This window comes from Podarcis gaigeae, assembly GCF_964106915.1.
Source record: "Podarcis gaigeae genome assembly, chromosome: 13".
Taxonomy (NCBI): domain Eukaryota; kingdom Metazoa; phylum Chordata; class Lepidosauria; order Squamata; family Lacertidae; genus Podarcis; species Podarcis gaigeae.
The window spans coordinates 54,230,069-54,244,713 of record NC_139689.1 but is presented as its reverse complement, the minus strand read 5'-3'; the positions used below and the strand labels follow the sequence as shown (position 1 = coordinate 54,244,713).

At 43.0% G+C, this 14,645-nt stretch overlaps 1 protein-coding gene across 2 annotated transcripts in view; it reads right to left on the bottom strand.

Annotated features, from left to right (window-relative positions):
- Positions 1 to 964: 964 nt before the first annotated feature.
- DDC (dopa decarboxylase) overlaps positions 965 to 14,645 on the bottom strand; it is a 52,560-nt gene continuing 38,879 nt past the window's right edge. For both annotated transcript variants that reach the window (XM_083709555.1, XM_083709556.1), the window contains exons 11-14: positions 11,866 to 11,885; positions 11,548 to 11,646; positions 5,686 to 5,787; positions 965 to 5,043 (exon numbers count right to left, since the gene is read on the bottom strand). In XM_083709555.1, coding sequence (XP_083565681.1) covers positions 4,837 to 5,043; positions 5,686 to 5,787; positions 11,548 to 11,646; positions 11,866 to 11,885 — 428 coding nt within the window. In that variant the 3' untranslated portion in view covers positions 965 to 4,836. The remainder of the gene's footprint in view (positions 5,044 to 5,685; positions 5,788 to 11,547; positions 11,647 to 11,865; positions 11,886 to 14,645) is intronic.

The following is a 14,645-nucleotide window of genomic DNA, read 5'->3' as shown; positions in this document are numbered from 1 at the left end:
TACCATCTTTCTTCATAGACCCACACAAAAGATCCCTTCCTCCTTTGCTCTGAAGATCGACCCACTTCCACATTAGCCCAGGTGGGGCTGCAGGAACGATGAACTTGCAAGCAGTGCTTTTTTTCTAAAAAATAATAATAATGTTTAGGGGTACTCTCATTTTCGTACTCATATTGAAATACTGCCCCTCAATGAGGCCAAACTTAGATTCACAAAATGTTTAGGGGTATGTGTACCCCTGCACCCCCCCAGAAAAAGCCCTGTGTGCAAGCTACTACATCACGGCTGGGGTTAAATTCAGGCATGAAATAATTGGTCATTTCCAAAAGATCAAACACCAGTTTTATTCTCTGTTTCATGCTTTGCCATCTCCATGTTTGCAATGGTGTTTTTTTTTGGGGGGGGGAAGGAGTCCCCCAAGGGTGCCATATGCGTAATTTTACTGTTTAACCCCAAAACTTGTTTATTCATAAATCCTTTAAATTTTATGGGAAGTCAGGCTGCAACCCTACACTCGCTTCCAGAGGAGCAGACCACAATGAATTCATTCATCTCAAGAGCTCTCTTAGCATTTTGGAACAGTTCTAAGCCACCCTCCATGACTGAGCAGAGGAGTCCACCCCTTGGGGATGTCTAGCTTGATGGACTCAGTGCCCTCTTGGACACACACCATTCCCAGTAGCTCCTGCCCTGTCCTTCCTATCGGGTTTGAGATTGCTGCTGGCCTGACCACCCCCACCAAAGCAAGGGGCCCTCCTGCCGAAGGGGGAAATGCTTACAAAATTAGACCTAGAACCAACTTGAATGTAGATTTTCATTGGTGAGCAAAGCCATGGGCCAGTGTATCAGGGTCCCCTTTCATTTTATTTCATCAGCTATGAGCCTATGTATAATAGCAACCATTAATTTAAAAACTCCCAGCCAAACCCCATCAGAATAATGAAAGCAAGAATGATAAGAGAAATGCAATCTTACAGCATCAGTTTTAATGCAGTCTGGTGTGTTGCCATACACTTTAGCAATACACAATATCTTGCACAATAGCAGAATTAACATCTATTTTAAAATATATTAACCGATAAGGAAGTGCATATATATAATCTCTTGTACACAAATATTATTCTTGTACAAAATGAGTGAACACTGCAATATTAAATCATTTTTCCTCATCGTACTGTACCTTTGAGGTTTGATTTTCTGCTTAAGTGCATTTATGATATTACAAAATAACAGCTAACAATAAATAATTTCAGCAGCTTTGTGAGGTTTTGCTGAAAAGACACATTGGATCCTGGCTCAGTAAATCTATGAATGAGTGATTATAGGTGGAAAAATAGTGCCAGGCATGTCCAGACATACACATTTTACAAGCAGTGGATAAGACAATATGAGCACAACAGGGCAGCACTTCAACTAGCCACTAAACGAGATTGAATGCAAGAAGCCTTTGCCATATTATATGACTATTGATCGGCTTGTCTCCTTTTCCCCCTGACAGGACTACTGTTACAGGTTTCCCCCCTGCTCAGCTAGGCAGCTGCTGAATTTCTGCCTGTCAATGCAGCTATAAAACCTCAGGAGACCTGTCCGCAAAAAGAAATAAATAAAATAGCATTTTCTTAAATGGTGGGAACCAGCGGCAACAGTTTCAAAACAGAGTTCACTATATCATCAGAGCAGAGAGTTTTAGGTACCCAGAGCGCACAGAAAACTTCAGAAACTTCACATTGCCTTGGCATAAAGCATAATCTACAGCTAATACTGTAAATCAATTATTTCCTTAATTTAGAACTAGAAAGGGAATTCAATGAGTTTCTGAATTCTTTCAGATACTGTATCAATTGCAGTTAAAGAAAATGCTCAATGTGTTTTATTGTTAAAACTCTGTTGGTATGTCAGTGGGGCAAAGAAGATGAGAAAGGACCTCAGAGAGATGAAACAGTTTATTCTTTTGTCCAATAAATGTTCACAGGCAATTAATATGATCGGCCATGATAGATGGTGAAATCTGGAATGCCACAATAGCTCTAGGTTATTAAAGATCCATTTGTTGTACAAGTACTATTCTTTTACAATCTGGAGTATACAAATGTCTTTGGTAATGAAAATGTTCTCCCTTGAAATGCCTTTTTATTCATTTATTACGTTTTTAGCCTAGCTTCCCATCAAGGAGACATGCTCAGTTCTCTCCCACCCATTTCTGCACATGACACATTTTATCCTCACTGAGAAATAGCGACTGGCCTTTGGGCACGTGGTTCATGGCCAAAGGGGATTGGGAGATGAGCTTCCCTGCCCTCGTCCAACAGCCACACCTCAATGCGACTATATTGGTTATGGTGATTTCTTAACACCAGTACAGAAATGATGGTGGCAATGTAGCCAAACTTTGTGTCCATGTGTTAATGTTTCCACTGTAAGACAGGGAGGTGAGGCACTATACAGATTTTAAAATGTAGAAAACCAAAATACCAATATTTAACAACTTGTATTTACCTAGAGATGGGAATTCGATGACAACAAAATGTTTGTTGTTTTTGCTAGAGATGCACTGCAGGCTTCCTGAATCTTCAGAGGGGATTCTGGGATGTGCTGTCAATCAAGCTCAGCTGGAAGGGCATAAGACTCTTAATCTCAAGGTTGTGGGTTGCAGCCCCACATGGGCAAAAATATTCCTGCATTTCATGGGGCTGGACTAGAGGATCCCCTTGCTCCTGCCCAACTCTACAATTCTACAATTCTGTGAATCACTTGATCAACCATTTTATTTGTATGCTTCCTTTCCACAGTTCAAACCATGCTCAAGGCAGCTTACAACATAAAAAAAACTACAGAACTACAAACAGAACAAAAGTAGTCGTAAACAATAAATGAAGCATAAAAAAAACTGAACAATTTCCACATAAATCATAAGATCCGAAATAAACATCCAAAAAATAACATCAACAACAGCAACGCCCCCCAACCAACCAACCCTCCCCCTGCCCCTCCCCCGCGCAAGCAAGGCATCAAAGGCACAGGCGTACTGGTTTCTAATTATTAGAGTTTTGATGCATCTAGTGATAAAAACTTAAAAGCAAACTAACCATAATTGTGTGTCTTGCTTAGCTTAACTAGGGCCTACTTCTCAATGACATGGTAAACTTGTTTCTGGGTTGTATAACTTCCAACTCTAGACAAAGTCTCACATGACTGAAAACTAATTATTTGCATATAGAAAATTAGATGCCAAAAGAACAGTTCTAAACTATTTGTATACTCGCCATCTGCGTGCGTACAGTTTTCTGTGTGGAAATAGCTTTTTGTATGATAGACTATTCAAAACAAGTTAGCCCCACGTGAAATTCAGAGAAATACAGTCACAAACCAAGCTTGCCGGTTATTCAGAGTTACACACTGAAGAACTTGAGGTGCCACTGGCAACTCCCCATGTACGCAGCGGTTGCATTCTAAGGCACCGTGTGCATCAGTGGGACACACGCAAGGCTGCCCCGCTCGACCCCCGCTCTGTCCCTGTCCTGTGGTGCCGATAACAATGCATGTGCCAGCGGTCGTGTGCATGCCAATTGCACACAAATGGAGAGTTGCCCTGTAACTACCCAGATACTGAATTGTTAGTCAATACACACAAGCACATTTGAGACTTACAACAGCAATCCAGATCAATGAAAGCTGCGCAGAAATAAACTTGCTTCACTGTAATGCAATTAGAATCAGGGTGTTAGATATACCTGTGTTATGAATACTTTCTTAATTCAGATTTTGTACATGTCATCAACAGCTTGTCCAATACTAGCAAAACTACCATAATAGCAAATACATTTTTCGACATGATTCCAAAGGACGTGTTTATCCAATAAATGTTCCTGCGATAACTACCTGTTAATTTGCACCAGTTTTACATAATCCAAGAGTTCGTTTCACAAACCAAGGAGGCTGTAGTGACTAGCAATCAAAGAAAAAAGACTAGATATTTCTTTCTTTTGGATCAAGAGACACAGCAAACATTCTGCTGTAAGCAGCAAGCATATGCAGCGATGGGTGTGATTCAGGTACATGAGAGGAGCTGGGCAAGGTTGCCTGTCCACTGAAACAAGGATTGCTCCTTCAGGGTAGCAACCTTGAAACAACCTAGGAAACTACGCGGGAATTCTCAACTCTGAAAATATCAAAAATAAAGTGAGTGATTCAATAGTTTGAAAAAGGGAAAAATTAAGTGAGCTTCACAAACCCCCAAAAAGTTTTCCATATATTTTTGATTTTCAATCTGAACAGTATCAGCTATGATACCATTTCTATTCTTTACTACCTCCTCTCATACCCTTCACAAAATGATTGTTTATGATTTTTTTTAAAAAAACCTAAGATTTTAATCTTGTCTGCTTTTCCTGTGTACTGATTCCACCTGCCACAAGCTAAGGGGGTGGCTTAGAAGTGTGGGGCCCACACACTTTTAGACAAATGCATAGAGGGAAGGTTTGTGGGAAATTATTATTAGCCATGATTCCTAAATGGAACTGCCATGTACAGAACCAGTCTATCCGCCTGCATTCCAGACACTGGCAACAAACCACAGGAGGCGGCTGTCAGTGCTTGAGAGGCCTCACAGGCATCTGGTTGGGGCTCTTGGATACAGAATGCTGGAACATAAGGAACTTGGCCTGATCCAGCAAAGCAGTGCTTAGTGTTTTTATCTACATACTTCCTGGATTTGGGTTATAGCAGCGCAGTTTGATTATGGTAGTTTTGCATGTATCAGTCATGCCAGAAGCGAAATAATTCATCGCTACGGTTTGTCCTTCCTAATTCCTTAAATCTTCAAGTGACTTTTAGCCATTAATCTTGCTGCTTCTGTGCTTTTAGAAGTTCCCCTGCCAACTTCGTAATGTGCTTCCAGGCAAACTGAACATGGGCAGACTCCACTGTGCGGGCACAAACTGCAAAACGCAGCACAAATTTCCCTCTCAGGTTACAGGGAACAAGATGAATCTTCCTGGAAGCGTTTATGCTTTTAAGTAGTGCTTCATTCAGTTCATTAGTACCCTAGAATAAAGATAAAACAAGCAAGAGTGGTCATTAACATCACACACGTCATTCTGGTAGCCCTGCCAGGACCATCTTAGGAGGGCAACCTTCAGCCTGCAGATACAAGACTCAATTTGGAGTAAGCCACACCCACATTTATTTATTTTTCACAACATTTATATGCCACTTATGCAGACAAAGGTCCCCTAAGCAGTTTACAAAAGGCAACCTAAAATATTCATTAAAAGTACAAAATAAAAACACACATTAAAAACAAGTTTACCTATATAATCAGCAATTTAAAAACATTTATACTAACTAAAATCCCATGTTAAAACTGCATGCTAAAATTACATTCCAGGGTAGGCTTAATGTTCATTCTGCTTTTCACAGCCGAGTGACCCAATTTGAAGGTCCCAAACTTAATTACAGATCAGACCTCTTTTGTATACAAAATGTATACAAAAAACACATGTTTTATGGTTGAAATGCATTGAAAATATGTGTCTGGGGGGCGGGGGGGAGGAGGGAGGCATACAAAAATGTGTCTTACAGTAGTGTCATCACCAGAAAGTAGTACTGGGAGATTGTGGCTTTTAAAATTTGAGGCCTCTAAATCGCAACAAATAATATAAGAGCTGTAAATTACTGCAATTTTACCTTTAGTCGGAAGCACACCAGTCCCAAAATGACATCAGCACAGATCTCAAATCGATCATCCTGCAACACCAAGTCCTTAAATTCATGTGCCAGCTTAACATGCTAAAATGATAATGAAAAGTTATAAAACAGGGGGCCACCAGGGGGCGCATTGGAAGATGGCCGACAATAACATCTCTCCGACCCACACAAGGTAATTAAGAGGCTGCTATGGGAGTATGTAGCCTCCCTTGCCCCCCCCCCAGGGGATGGGGGGGACTGCCTTGCCAGCTGTGTCCATAATTCACCCCCGGATTCAAAAGAAGCGGGTGTGGACACTTGGCACGAAGCCCTCGAGTGAGATCGGCCCTCCCCGGACGCTGTCTCTAATCGTGCACTGGTTCGCATTAGCTCGAAATATATAATTGGAAATATATAATTGGAAAGAAGCTAATGCACATACATCAAGTGAAGATCGGAAGTAAAGACTACTGATTAATGGATCTCTGTGAGCGGAGCAACGGGCTGGACAATAAATCAAGTGAAGAATCATCATTAAAAGACTGGTATGTTGGAGTGAAACGGAAAGGAGGGGGAGGAAAAACTTTTTTTTTTTTGTCTTATGTGAGTACCAATAACCCTCCCCTCCAGAGAGAAGAATCGTTGCTATTATTAATCACAAGCAGGAGATCATGAACTGTGTGGAAATGAATTACTGATCAAAGAGAGGACTGGTGTGGGGAGTGGAAGGAAAGTTTTATGACACAGCCGCAAATGGAGTTTTGTGAAGACAGGCTTACCGACGAGGGGGAGGAGGACCAGGGTCATCAGAATGTGAATGTATGGTTATCGGAATGTTATCTTGACCCTGCAGGGCCCCCTGAGATATGGACTGGCAAGCCTGTGGAAACCGATGGACAGACTGTGGGAATGTTCTTAACGGAGGTGTAGAAATGGTGTCTGTCTTTTATGTGAAATGACTTTTGGAGAGTGTAAAACCCACACAGGAGATGTTTGTTTTTAACCCGCTTGTGAAGATTATCAGAGATCACAAAGAAAGGAATATATGATAACAACAAGAAGATGAGGAAAATAACAAAGAGACTATCTGGACAGAACTGGATAGAACTGTTTAATTAAAGCAGCAGCAAGAGTGATGTTTGGACCCCTTTCGGAGCTTGAAGTATGGGAACCCCCAACAAAATTTTTAAAATCTGGCTGTATAATTTGGAACTTATGTGATTTGGAATTAATGTGATTTGATTGGCCTGTTAATAAAAATTATATTTTTTAAAAAAAGAAAAGTTATAAAACAAAATCCATCAAAAGAAGCAGAAGCAGAAGAACCAAAAACTGACGTTCTTTCTGGGAGATAACCAACTTCATATAACCAACATGCTTAAGTCTCATGAATGTGATTGAGTGGGTGGTTGCTGAACAACTCCAGGCATGCCTGGAGGATGCGGACCATTTGGATCCCTTCATGGGACTGAAACTGCTTTGGTCACACTGGTTGATGATCTCCTGCAGGCTAGGGACAAAGGTGAGAGCTGTTTCCTAGTTCTGCTGGATCTCTCAGCAGCCTTTGATACCATCAACCATGTCTGTCTGGACTGTCTAGAGGAGCTGGGAGCTGGGGGCACTGTTATACAGTGGTTCCACTCCTTCCTCCTGGGCCGTGTCCAGAAAGTGGGGGGGGGGATGAGTCTTCAGACCCCTAGGCTCTCACTTGTGGGGTGCCTCGGGGTTCTGTCCTCTCCCCCATGCTTTTTAACATCTACATGAAGCCACTGGGAGAGATCATCGAGGGGGGGGGTGTTCATCAGTATGCGGATGATATCCAGCTCTACCTCTCTTTTAAATCACAACAAGTGAAGGCAGTGACGGTCCTGTGTGAGTGTCTGGAGGCGGTTGGCAGCAAACAGAATCCTGACAAGACAGAAGTACTATTTTTGGGGGGGGGGCAGGTGTGGAGGACTCCCTGGTCCTGAATGGGGTCACTGTGCCCCTGAAGGACCAGATGCGCAGCCTGGGAGTCATTTTGGACTCACCGCTGTCCATGGAGGCACGGGTCAATTCTGTGTCCAGGGCAGCTGTTTACCAGCTCCATCTGCTACTCAGGTTGAGACCCCACCTGCCTGCAGACTGTCTCACCAGAGTGGTGCATGCTCTGGTTATCTCCCGCTTGGACTACTGCAATGCAATCTACATGGGGCTACCTTTGAAGGTGGCTCAGAAACTGCAATTAATCCAGAATGTGGCAGCTAGACTGGTGACTGGGAGTGGCTGCCAAGTCCTGAAAGAACTACATTGGCTCTCAATACGTTTCCGAGCACAATTCAAAGTGTTGGTGCTGACCTTTCAAGCCCTAAATGGCCTTGGTCCAGTATGCCTGAAGGAGCATCTCCACTCCCATCATTCTGCTGGACACTGAGGCCCAGCGCCGAGGGCCTTCTGGCGGTTCCCTCACTGCGAGAAGCCAAGTTACAGGGAACCGGGCAGAGGGCCTTCTTGGTAGTGGCGCCCACCCTGTGGAACGCCCTCCCATCAGATGTCAAGGAAATAAACAACTATCTGACTTTTGGATTCAGGTAGGTAGTCGTGTTGGTCTGACGCAGTCAAAATATTTTTTTAAAAAAAATTGTCCAGTAGCACACTAAGTTTGTTCTCATCTTATTCCCAGAACTTGGTTGGTCTCTAAGGTGCTACTGGACAAGTTATTTATTTATTTATTTATTTATTTATTTATCTGACTTTAAGAAGACATCTGAAGGTAGTCCTGTTTAGAGAAGTTTTTAATGTTTGATGTTTTATTGTGTTTTTAATATTCTGTTGGAAGCCGCCCAGAGTGGCTGGGGAATAAAATTATTCTTATTCTTATTCTGGAGTTAATACCATAGAGTAAGCTGTCCTGCCAGGCTTAGCTAAGTCCCTCCCCCTCACCTTGGGCGGAAGCCTATTATTGTCTTTCAGTCTACCTGAGAAGCGTAACATGTGAGGTCTGAGCTGGTTGCACCAATCTCAGACCACATGCCTCTAAGAAGCCTCTCTTGAGTTCCTATAACAATAATTTAGGAACTTTCACCACTTTGGAGCTAAACTAAGTATTACTGCCTATGCAACTTTTTCTGAATGCTGTGTGGAAAAGTACGTGAACATGACCTTCGAAGAGTTTGTAAGTAAATCACTTTTAACTTACCAAATGTGTATACTTTTTCTATGTTAGGTGAAGAAGGAAACTTTGGAAGGAACTTAGGAAAGCATATTTTAAAAGTCCAAGAGCCTATACTTCAGGTTTTACCTTGCTGCATATTTTGTGATTTTAAATCTCTGCTGGAGTTCTCTCACTTGCCCCAAACTTGGATTTTAGCATCCAGGAATTCTCCTTTTGTGCCTGTGTGTTTCCTTGCCACCAACTTTTTCTAGCTATCTAATCCTATCCCCACCCTCCACTAAGGCTTTAAGATTATTTTCTTGAATGTTGCTGAGGGCTGCCAAAAAAAATTCCTCTTGGGCTGTATGTGGGCCATGGGCTGCTGTTTGGACCATCCTGGGCTAGACACATTTTTAGAAGAATCACATCTGCAGAAGTCTTTGCACAGACTCTGTCACGCATGAATGCATCCTTGGAAGCAGTAGCTACAATGTCAGGCTATGGAAACTGGATCTCACTTTTCACAGGAAGATTTCAGTGGAATCTGTTGAGCACAGAATATGGAAATGTCTACAAGATACAAAACTAATTGTCCTCTCTCTCTCTCTCTCTGTGTGTGTGTGTGTGTGTGTGTGTGCAGTGCTTTTTTTCTTTAAAAATGTTTAGGGGTACTCTCATTTTGACGCAAGAAAATCACAACTTTATAGTTCTAATTGGGGGAAATAAATACAGTAAATGGACAAAAGGACAAAGATTCACAAAATGTTTAGGGGTATGCACATCCCTGCGTCCCCCCAGAAAAAAGGACTCTGTGTGTGTGTGTGTGTGTGTGTGTGTGTGTGTTGTGAATATATTCTGTACCATGTGGTTATTAGTATCTTCCTGCATTGCAGGGGTTGGACTAGATGACCCTCAGGGTCCCTTCCAAACTCTACAATTCTTTGATTCTATGCTGTTTAGCAGGTTCATATGCTGAAGGTCAGTGCTCACTCAGTGTGGCAACCTTTTCACTATATTTAATTTGTTCCAGAAAGTTAGAACTGATACACTAATCTGGAGCACTGTATCAATTTTGGGGGGGGGGGATTCCAAATTGCCCCTCAAAACCTCAAATGGCCTCTGCATAGCTTTTATGTTATTAAACTACAAAGGAGAAACTAGATTAAAATGTGGGACTTTTCTTGCATTAGAGCAGCTGTTCTACAGGAAAATAATAGTTCGCTGAAGTTTTAAATTGTAAATCTATTATAATTACAGTATTAATCTATATAAGAAGTAGTACTTAATAAAACCACTGGGAGGCGCCCAGAGCTTTGGCTCTTACAATGCTGAACTGAAGTTCTTTCTCTGCAGCTGCAACAAGATACTTTACAGCCCAGACCTGTGTAGATTTACTCAGAAGCCAGTCCCGTTTTCTTCAGCGGCATCTAATTTCTAAGCATATGAACACTGATGTTGCCTTTAAAAAGTATTGCCACTTACAAATTAAATATCAAAACTGCCAAAGGTTTGCTGTGTGTGGGTCCTTCAGAATCGTTCCTGGGTTGGGGGGGGTTACTAGAAATTTTGTGGACTTGCTCTGTGCCTGCAGGTCCCTTACATCAGGCCTCGAAGAGCAGGGCCCAGACCCCAAAAACTGGGTCTGCAGAGGAGGCCCAAAGATCATAGCAGTGCAAGAAGCGGAGGCCGCCTCGGCCGTAGGACTGTAGCTGGAAGAGACTGAGACCGCAGCGAGGACTCAAGTCTTGCGGCTCCTGCTCCCTCTCCTGTGAGGTTTTAAATTATAGTTTTAAATTGTTTTAACTGCTGTAATTGTTTTTAACTTGAGTGTTTTAAATTCAGGGTGGGTGTTGTTTAGTCTGAAGAATGTGCATCGGGGGCAACTGCAGTAGTTCAGGGCAGGGGGAGATGGGGGGCAGGCCAGGTAAGGGGCACAAGCAGTTGGTGACTGTGCTGTTTGCCAGCCCCTGCTCCAGCCTGGGGAATTGTGGTTGTTCTATCAGCCAGCCCTCAGGACTGCAGCTACTGTTGTTGAATGCCCGGTTGGCTTGGAGTAAGACCTCTCTCATCCTTGACATCACTGAGACCTGGTGGGTGAACAGAGTGGGGCTGGTCTCACCCAGCTGTACCCACCTGGGTACTCAGTGTGGCATCAGGGCAGACTTGAGGGTCTGGGAGGTGGAATTGTTGTGGTCTATAGAGATTCTCTCTCTCTCCCCCTCCCTCTCCAGTCTCTCTGTCCAGTTGGGGGTGGAATCTAGAGTCTGTGTTCTTGGCATTGGGCAATCAGGATGGCCAAGGGATTCTTCTGGTTTACTGCTCCCTTGCTGCCCAGCAGTCTCCCTGCCTGAGGTGATAGAGCTGGTCTCGGAGATGGTGTTGGGGACTCCCAGAATGTTGGTTCTGGGGGACTTCAGCAGGATGAAGAGGAACCGTTAGTGAGCTCTCTTTGGGTTCTCTCAGTCAACCAGCTACAAATCCACCTCACAGTTATCTCACCTAGTCCATATTGTGCCAGCTTTTCCAGAAGAAGATCATGGGGGACTTTGTCAAAAGCCTTACGGAAATCAAGATACATTACATCTACAACATCCCCCTGATCCACCAAGCTTATACATCTATCAAAAAAGGAGAAATGAGATTCGAAAAAAGCCTGTGTTCATCTGTAAAACTCCCTCTCCTCTTTTCTTGCCCTTTGAGTATTCAGTGGTAAAATAAAATGCATTCACCTTGCGGATATACTCTTGCAGTCCTTTCACTCCATACATCCGAAACACAAACCACATCTTCAAGGAACGGAACCGACGCCCTAAGGGGATCTGCCAGTGCTAGAGGAGAGATCAAATAAGATTATTTTTGATACAGAACAGAATCTGCACCAGAAGAAACTGCCCACACCTTACAGATTTCATAGTAGAATGCTCAAGAAGCCAAATATGGTGGCCGATCCCAGATAGGTGGATAATGAACACCGCTTTTCTCTCATGAAGCATTCCAACACGAGTGAGAAATTAAAATATTGTGATGAATTAATATTCTGTACTTACCCTATAATCTGTAATAAGTCCTGTATGTTGGTGGAGAGAAAAACATACAATGTAATATTATATAAACACACATTCACAACTACAATGTCATATGATACTGTGGGAAGTCAAATCCTTGAAACCTCTCCACAGAGTGGTTGTGGCATCCAACTTCTGTAACAATATAAATATATTGCAGGGCAGCCGTCCTTCGGGGGGGGGGTGGAACTGCCAGGCCACCGGCCACCCGTGGGGCCTTCCCACCTGCCCTCCTCCTCCTCCTCTGCAATTAGGCTTTTTTAAAATGTCCCTTTCCCACGCTGGATGTGATGCAAAGAGAACCATTGTGGGAGGGGGGGTCACAGCTGTGATCCCCTACTAAAAATGCCCCCAGCTCTGTGGTTAGGCTTGGGGGGGCGGGGGAGAAACCCCTACTTGGCTCTATAAGGCAGGGGTGAAACCAACTTTATTTCACCTGGGTCAAAGGCCCAGTTTGGCACAAGCATTTGCACACACACACACACACACACACACACACAGGCTGGGAGCCTCAATGACACCCCCACTGGAGGCTTCACCCGGGGCAAAAAAATACTGGCTAGCCCCCTCCCCCCCCAATAGCTATGACTTTGCATTAGGGGATTTTCTCAAATCTAAGTGTGGGGGGAGGCATGCTGGGGGAAGAACACTTACAGCTGAGGTTAAGCTTTCCCTTTCCAGCTCTCACTCCCCCTACCCAAAAACACCCCCACTCCCTAGTGCCTTTAGGCTTAAAAACAAACAAACCGCTTATTGGCTCAAAGATGATCTTTAAAGCCTAATAGCAGTAAGGGAGGGGCGAGGGACTCAAGGCAGTTTACAGATAAAAATAAGAACAGCTAAAAACAAAGGGAATAAATAACCATTTGAAACATTTAGACATCGATAGAAGTAAAACTGTGTGTGTATATGGTATATACAGGATTGGATTGATAGATCTCAATGAACCAGAACTCCAGATAAGCAGCAGAAAAAAACATGTTTTTCTATCTCACTGGTGATGTCAATTTAATGGTTGCAGGGCTTGAGCAAATGTCTGACGCAACTGGGGATGGATAGCTAATTCCATGTTGCTGTAACAGGCCATGTGCCTAATGAGCTACTAGCAACCTCTCAGAAACAAGCGTAATGCCACCAGCTATTAGCCCTTGTCACCATGATTATAAGCCTCACTTGCACAGCTCTATGCAGCCCAGATGAGCGCAATTAAGGCTGCATATGGGGCATTTATCATACAGCATAAAGGCGAATCCCTCCCTCGCTGCCACCCGACTGCCATCCTTCCGCTGCCAGGAAGTAAAAAACAATCCCTGATTCGAGAATGCAAATTGACACAAAATTACAGCATCAGACAAAATATGGATTTCCCCCTCCAGTACAGAGTTGCTTTGCAATTATAGAAGTACACCGTACAAGCAGACAGGCAGAAAAGCAACAACAAATCCACCCCACTTTGGTTTACCTTCTGGGGCAATGGCTTTCATTATGTCAACTTTGTCAGCTGTAGCCCTCCAACTGCACCTAGAATTCGATTAGGCTCCTGTTGCCACTTCAAAGATTTCCTGGTTTTGTGTTACTTTCCCAGCAAAGAGTACTTTCAAAAGAAGCTGTTATGGAAGAGGCGAGGATCAACTGATTGATAACCCCTCCCCTAGGGAAATGGCAGGGTCTATTCCAGGAGCTCAGGGTTTGTTCCAAAAACATAAAACATCGCCCCATAAACTATGAACCCCCAAATTTGGGATCCCCTCCAAGCCAGTGCCAAACTGTTGCAGTTGGATCCCAAATTTGGGGATTTGTAGTTAAATATGAACCCTGTGCTTAATGTATCTTTTGCTCAGTTTGTGGTGCGCTGCAAAATGAGGGGTTTCCCCTGCAAAATGCTGCAAAAAAACCTGCAAAATTTTGGCACAGGTTTGGAGATAATCCCAAATTTGTTGGTTCTTAATTAATTTTCCTATAAAACATCTTTATTGCATGACTACTGGTCCATCTGGCTCCATGGTGTATTTTTATAGCACCGGTAAGTGCTCAGGGCACTTTCTGTAAAGCAAGATGGTGCTTGTTTTAAGGAACATGCAGTCTAAATTTAGGCAAAAAGGGGGAGCGAGAGAGGAAGTGAGAAAGAAAGGCCAGCAAAAGGAAGTGGGAGCAACTGCAAGTGCAAAGGCTTCATTTCAGCTGAAGAGGAGAACTAAGAGGAAAGACGAATGTCTCTGTCAGGACTGAAGAATATCTATTTTAAGCTTTATGGTACAAAGAAAATGAATAAACTGCAAATGGAAGGTACTAAAAAGCATTAAGCACAATTCTGAAAATTTTACATGAAAGAAGGGAAAGGCAATACATTTTACAAAAATAGATTGACATGAGGTGGACTTGAGGTGGGAATTCTTTTCGCATGTGAAGCTCAATTTATCAAATCTGCACATTCCAAAGCAATGTAAGAACCAAAACAGAGCCATCCTTCAAAATTCACACTTATCCAATTTTTTCACTGCAGCTCTCTATCCAAAGAGTCTTTTTAAAAAATGCAGGTTAGAATAAAATGTGCCTAAAAAGGAATGCAATAGTGAAAAGAGTAGGCAAAAAATGCCAACATTGGGAGAAATTGCTTGCAAAAATGTATACCTTCATTAATAAACACATTTTTGTATGCAGTTTAAAGAGAAATTCACCCAAAAACACTAAAGGCTTGGTTTCCAGACACTTGACCATCTTGGTCGCCCTCCTTTGCACACCCTTCCAGCTTGCCAATAGTC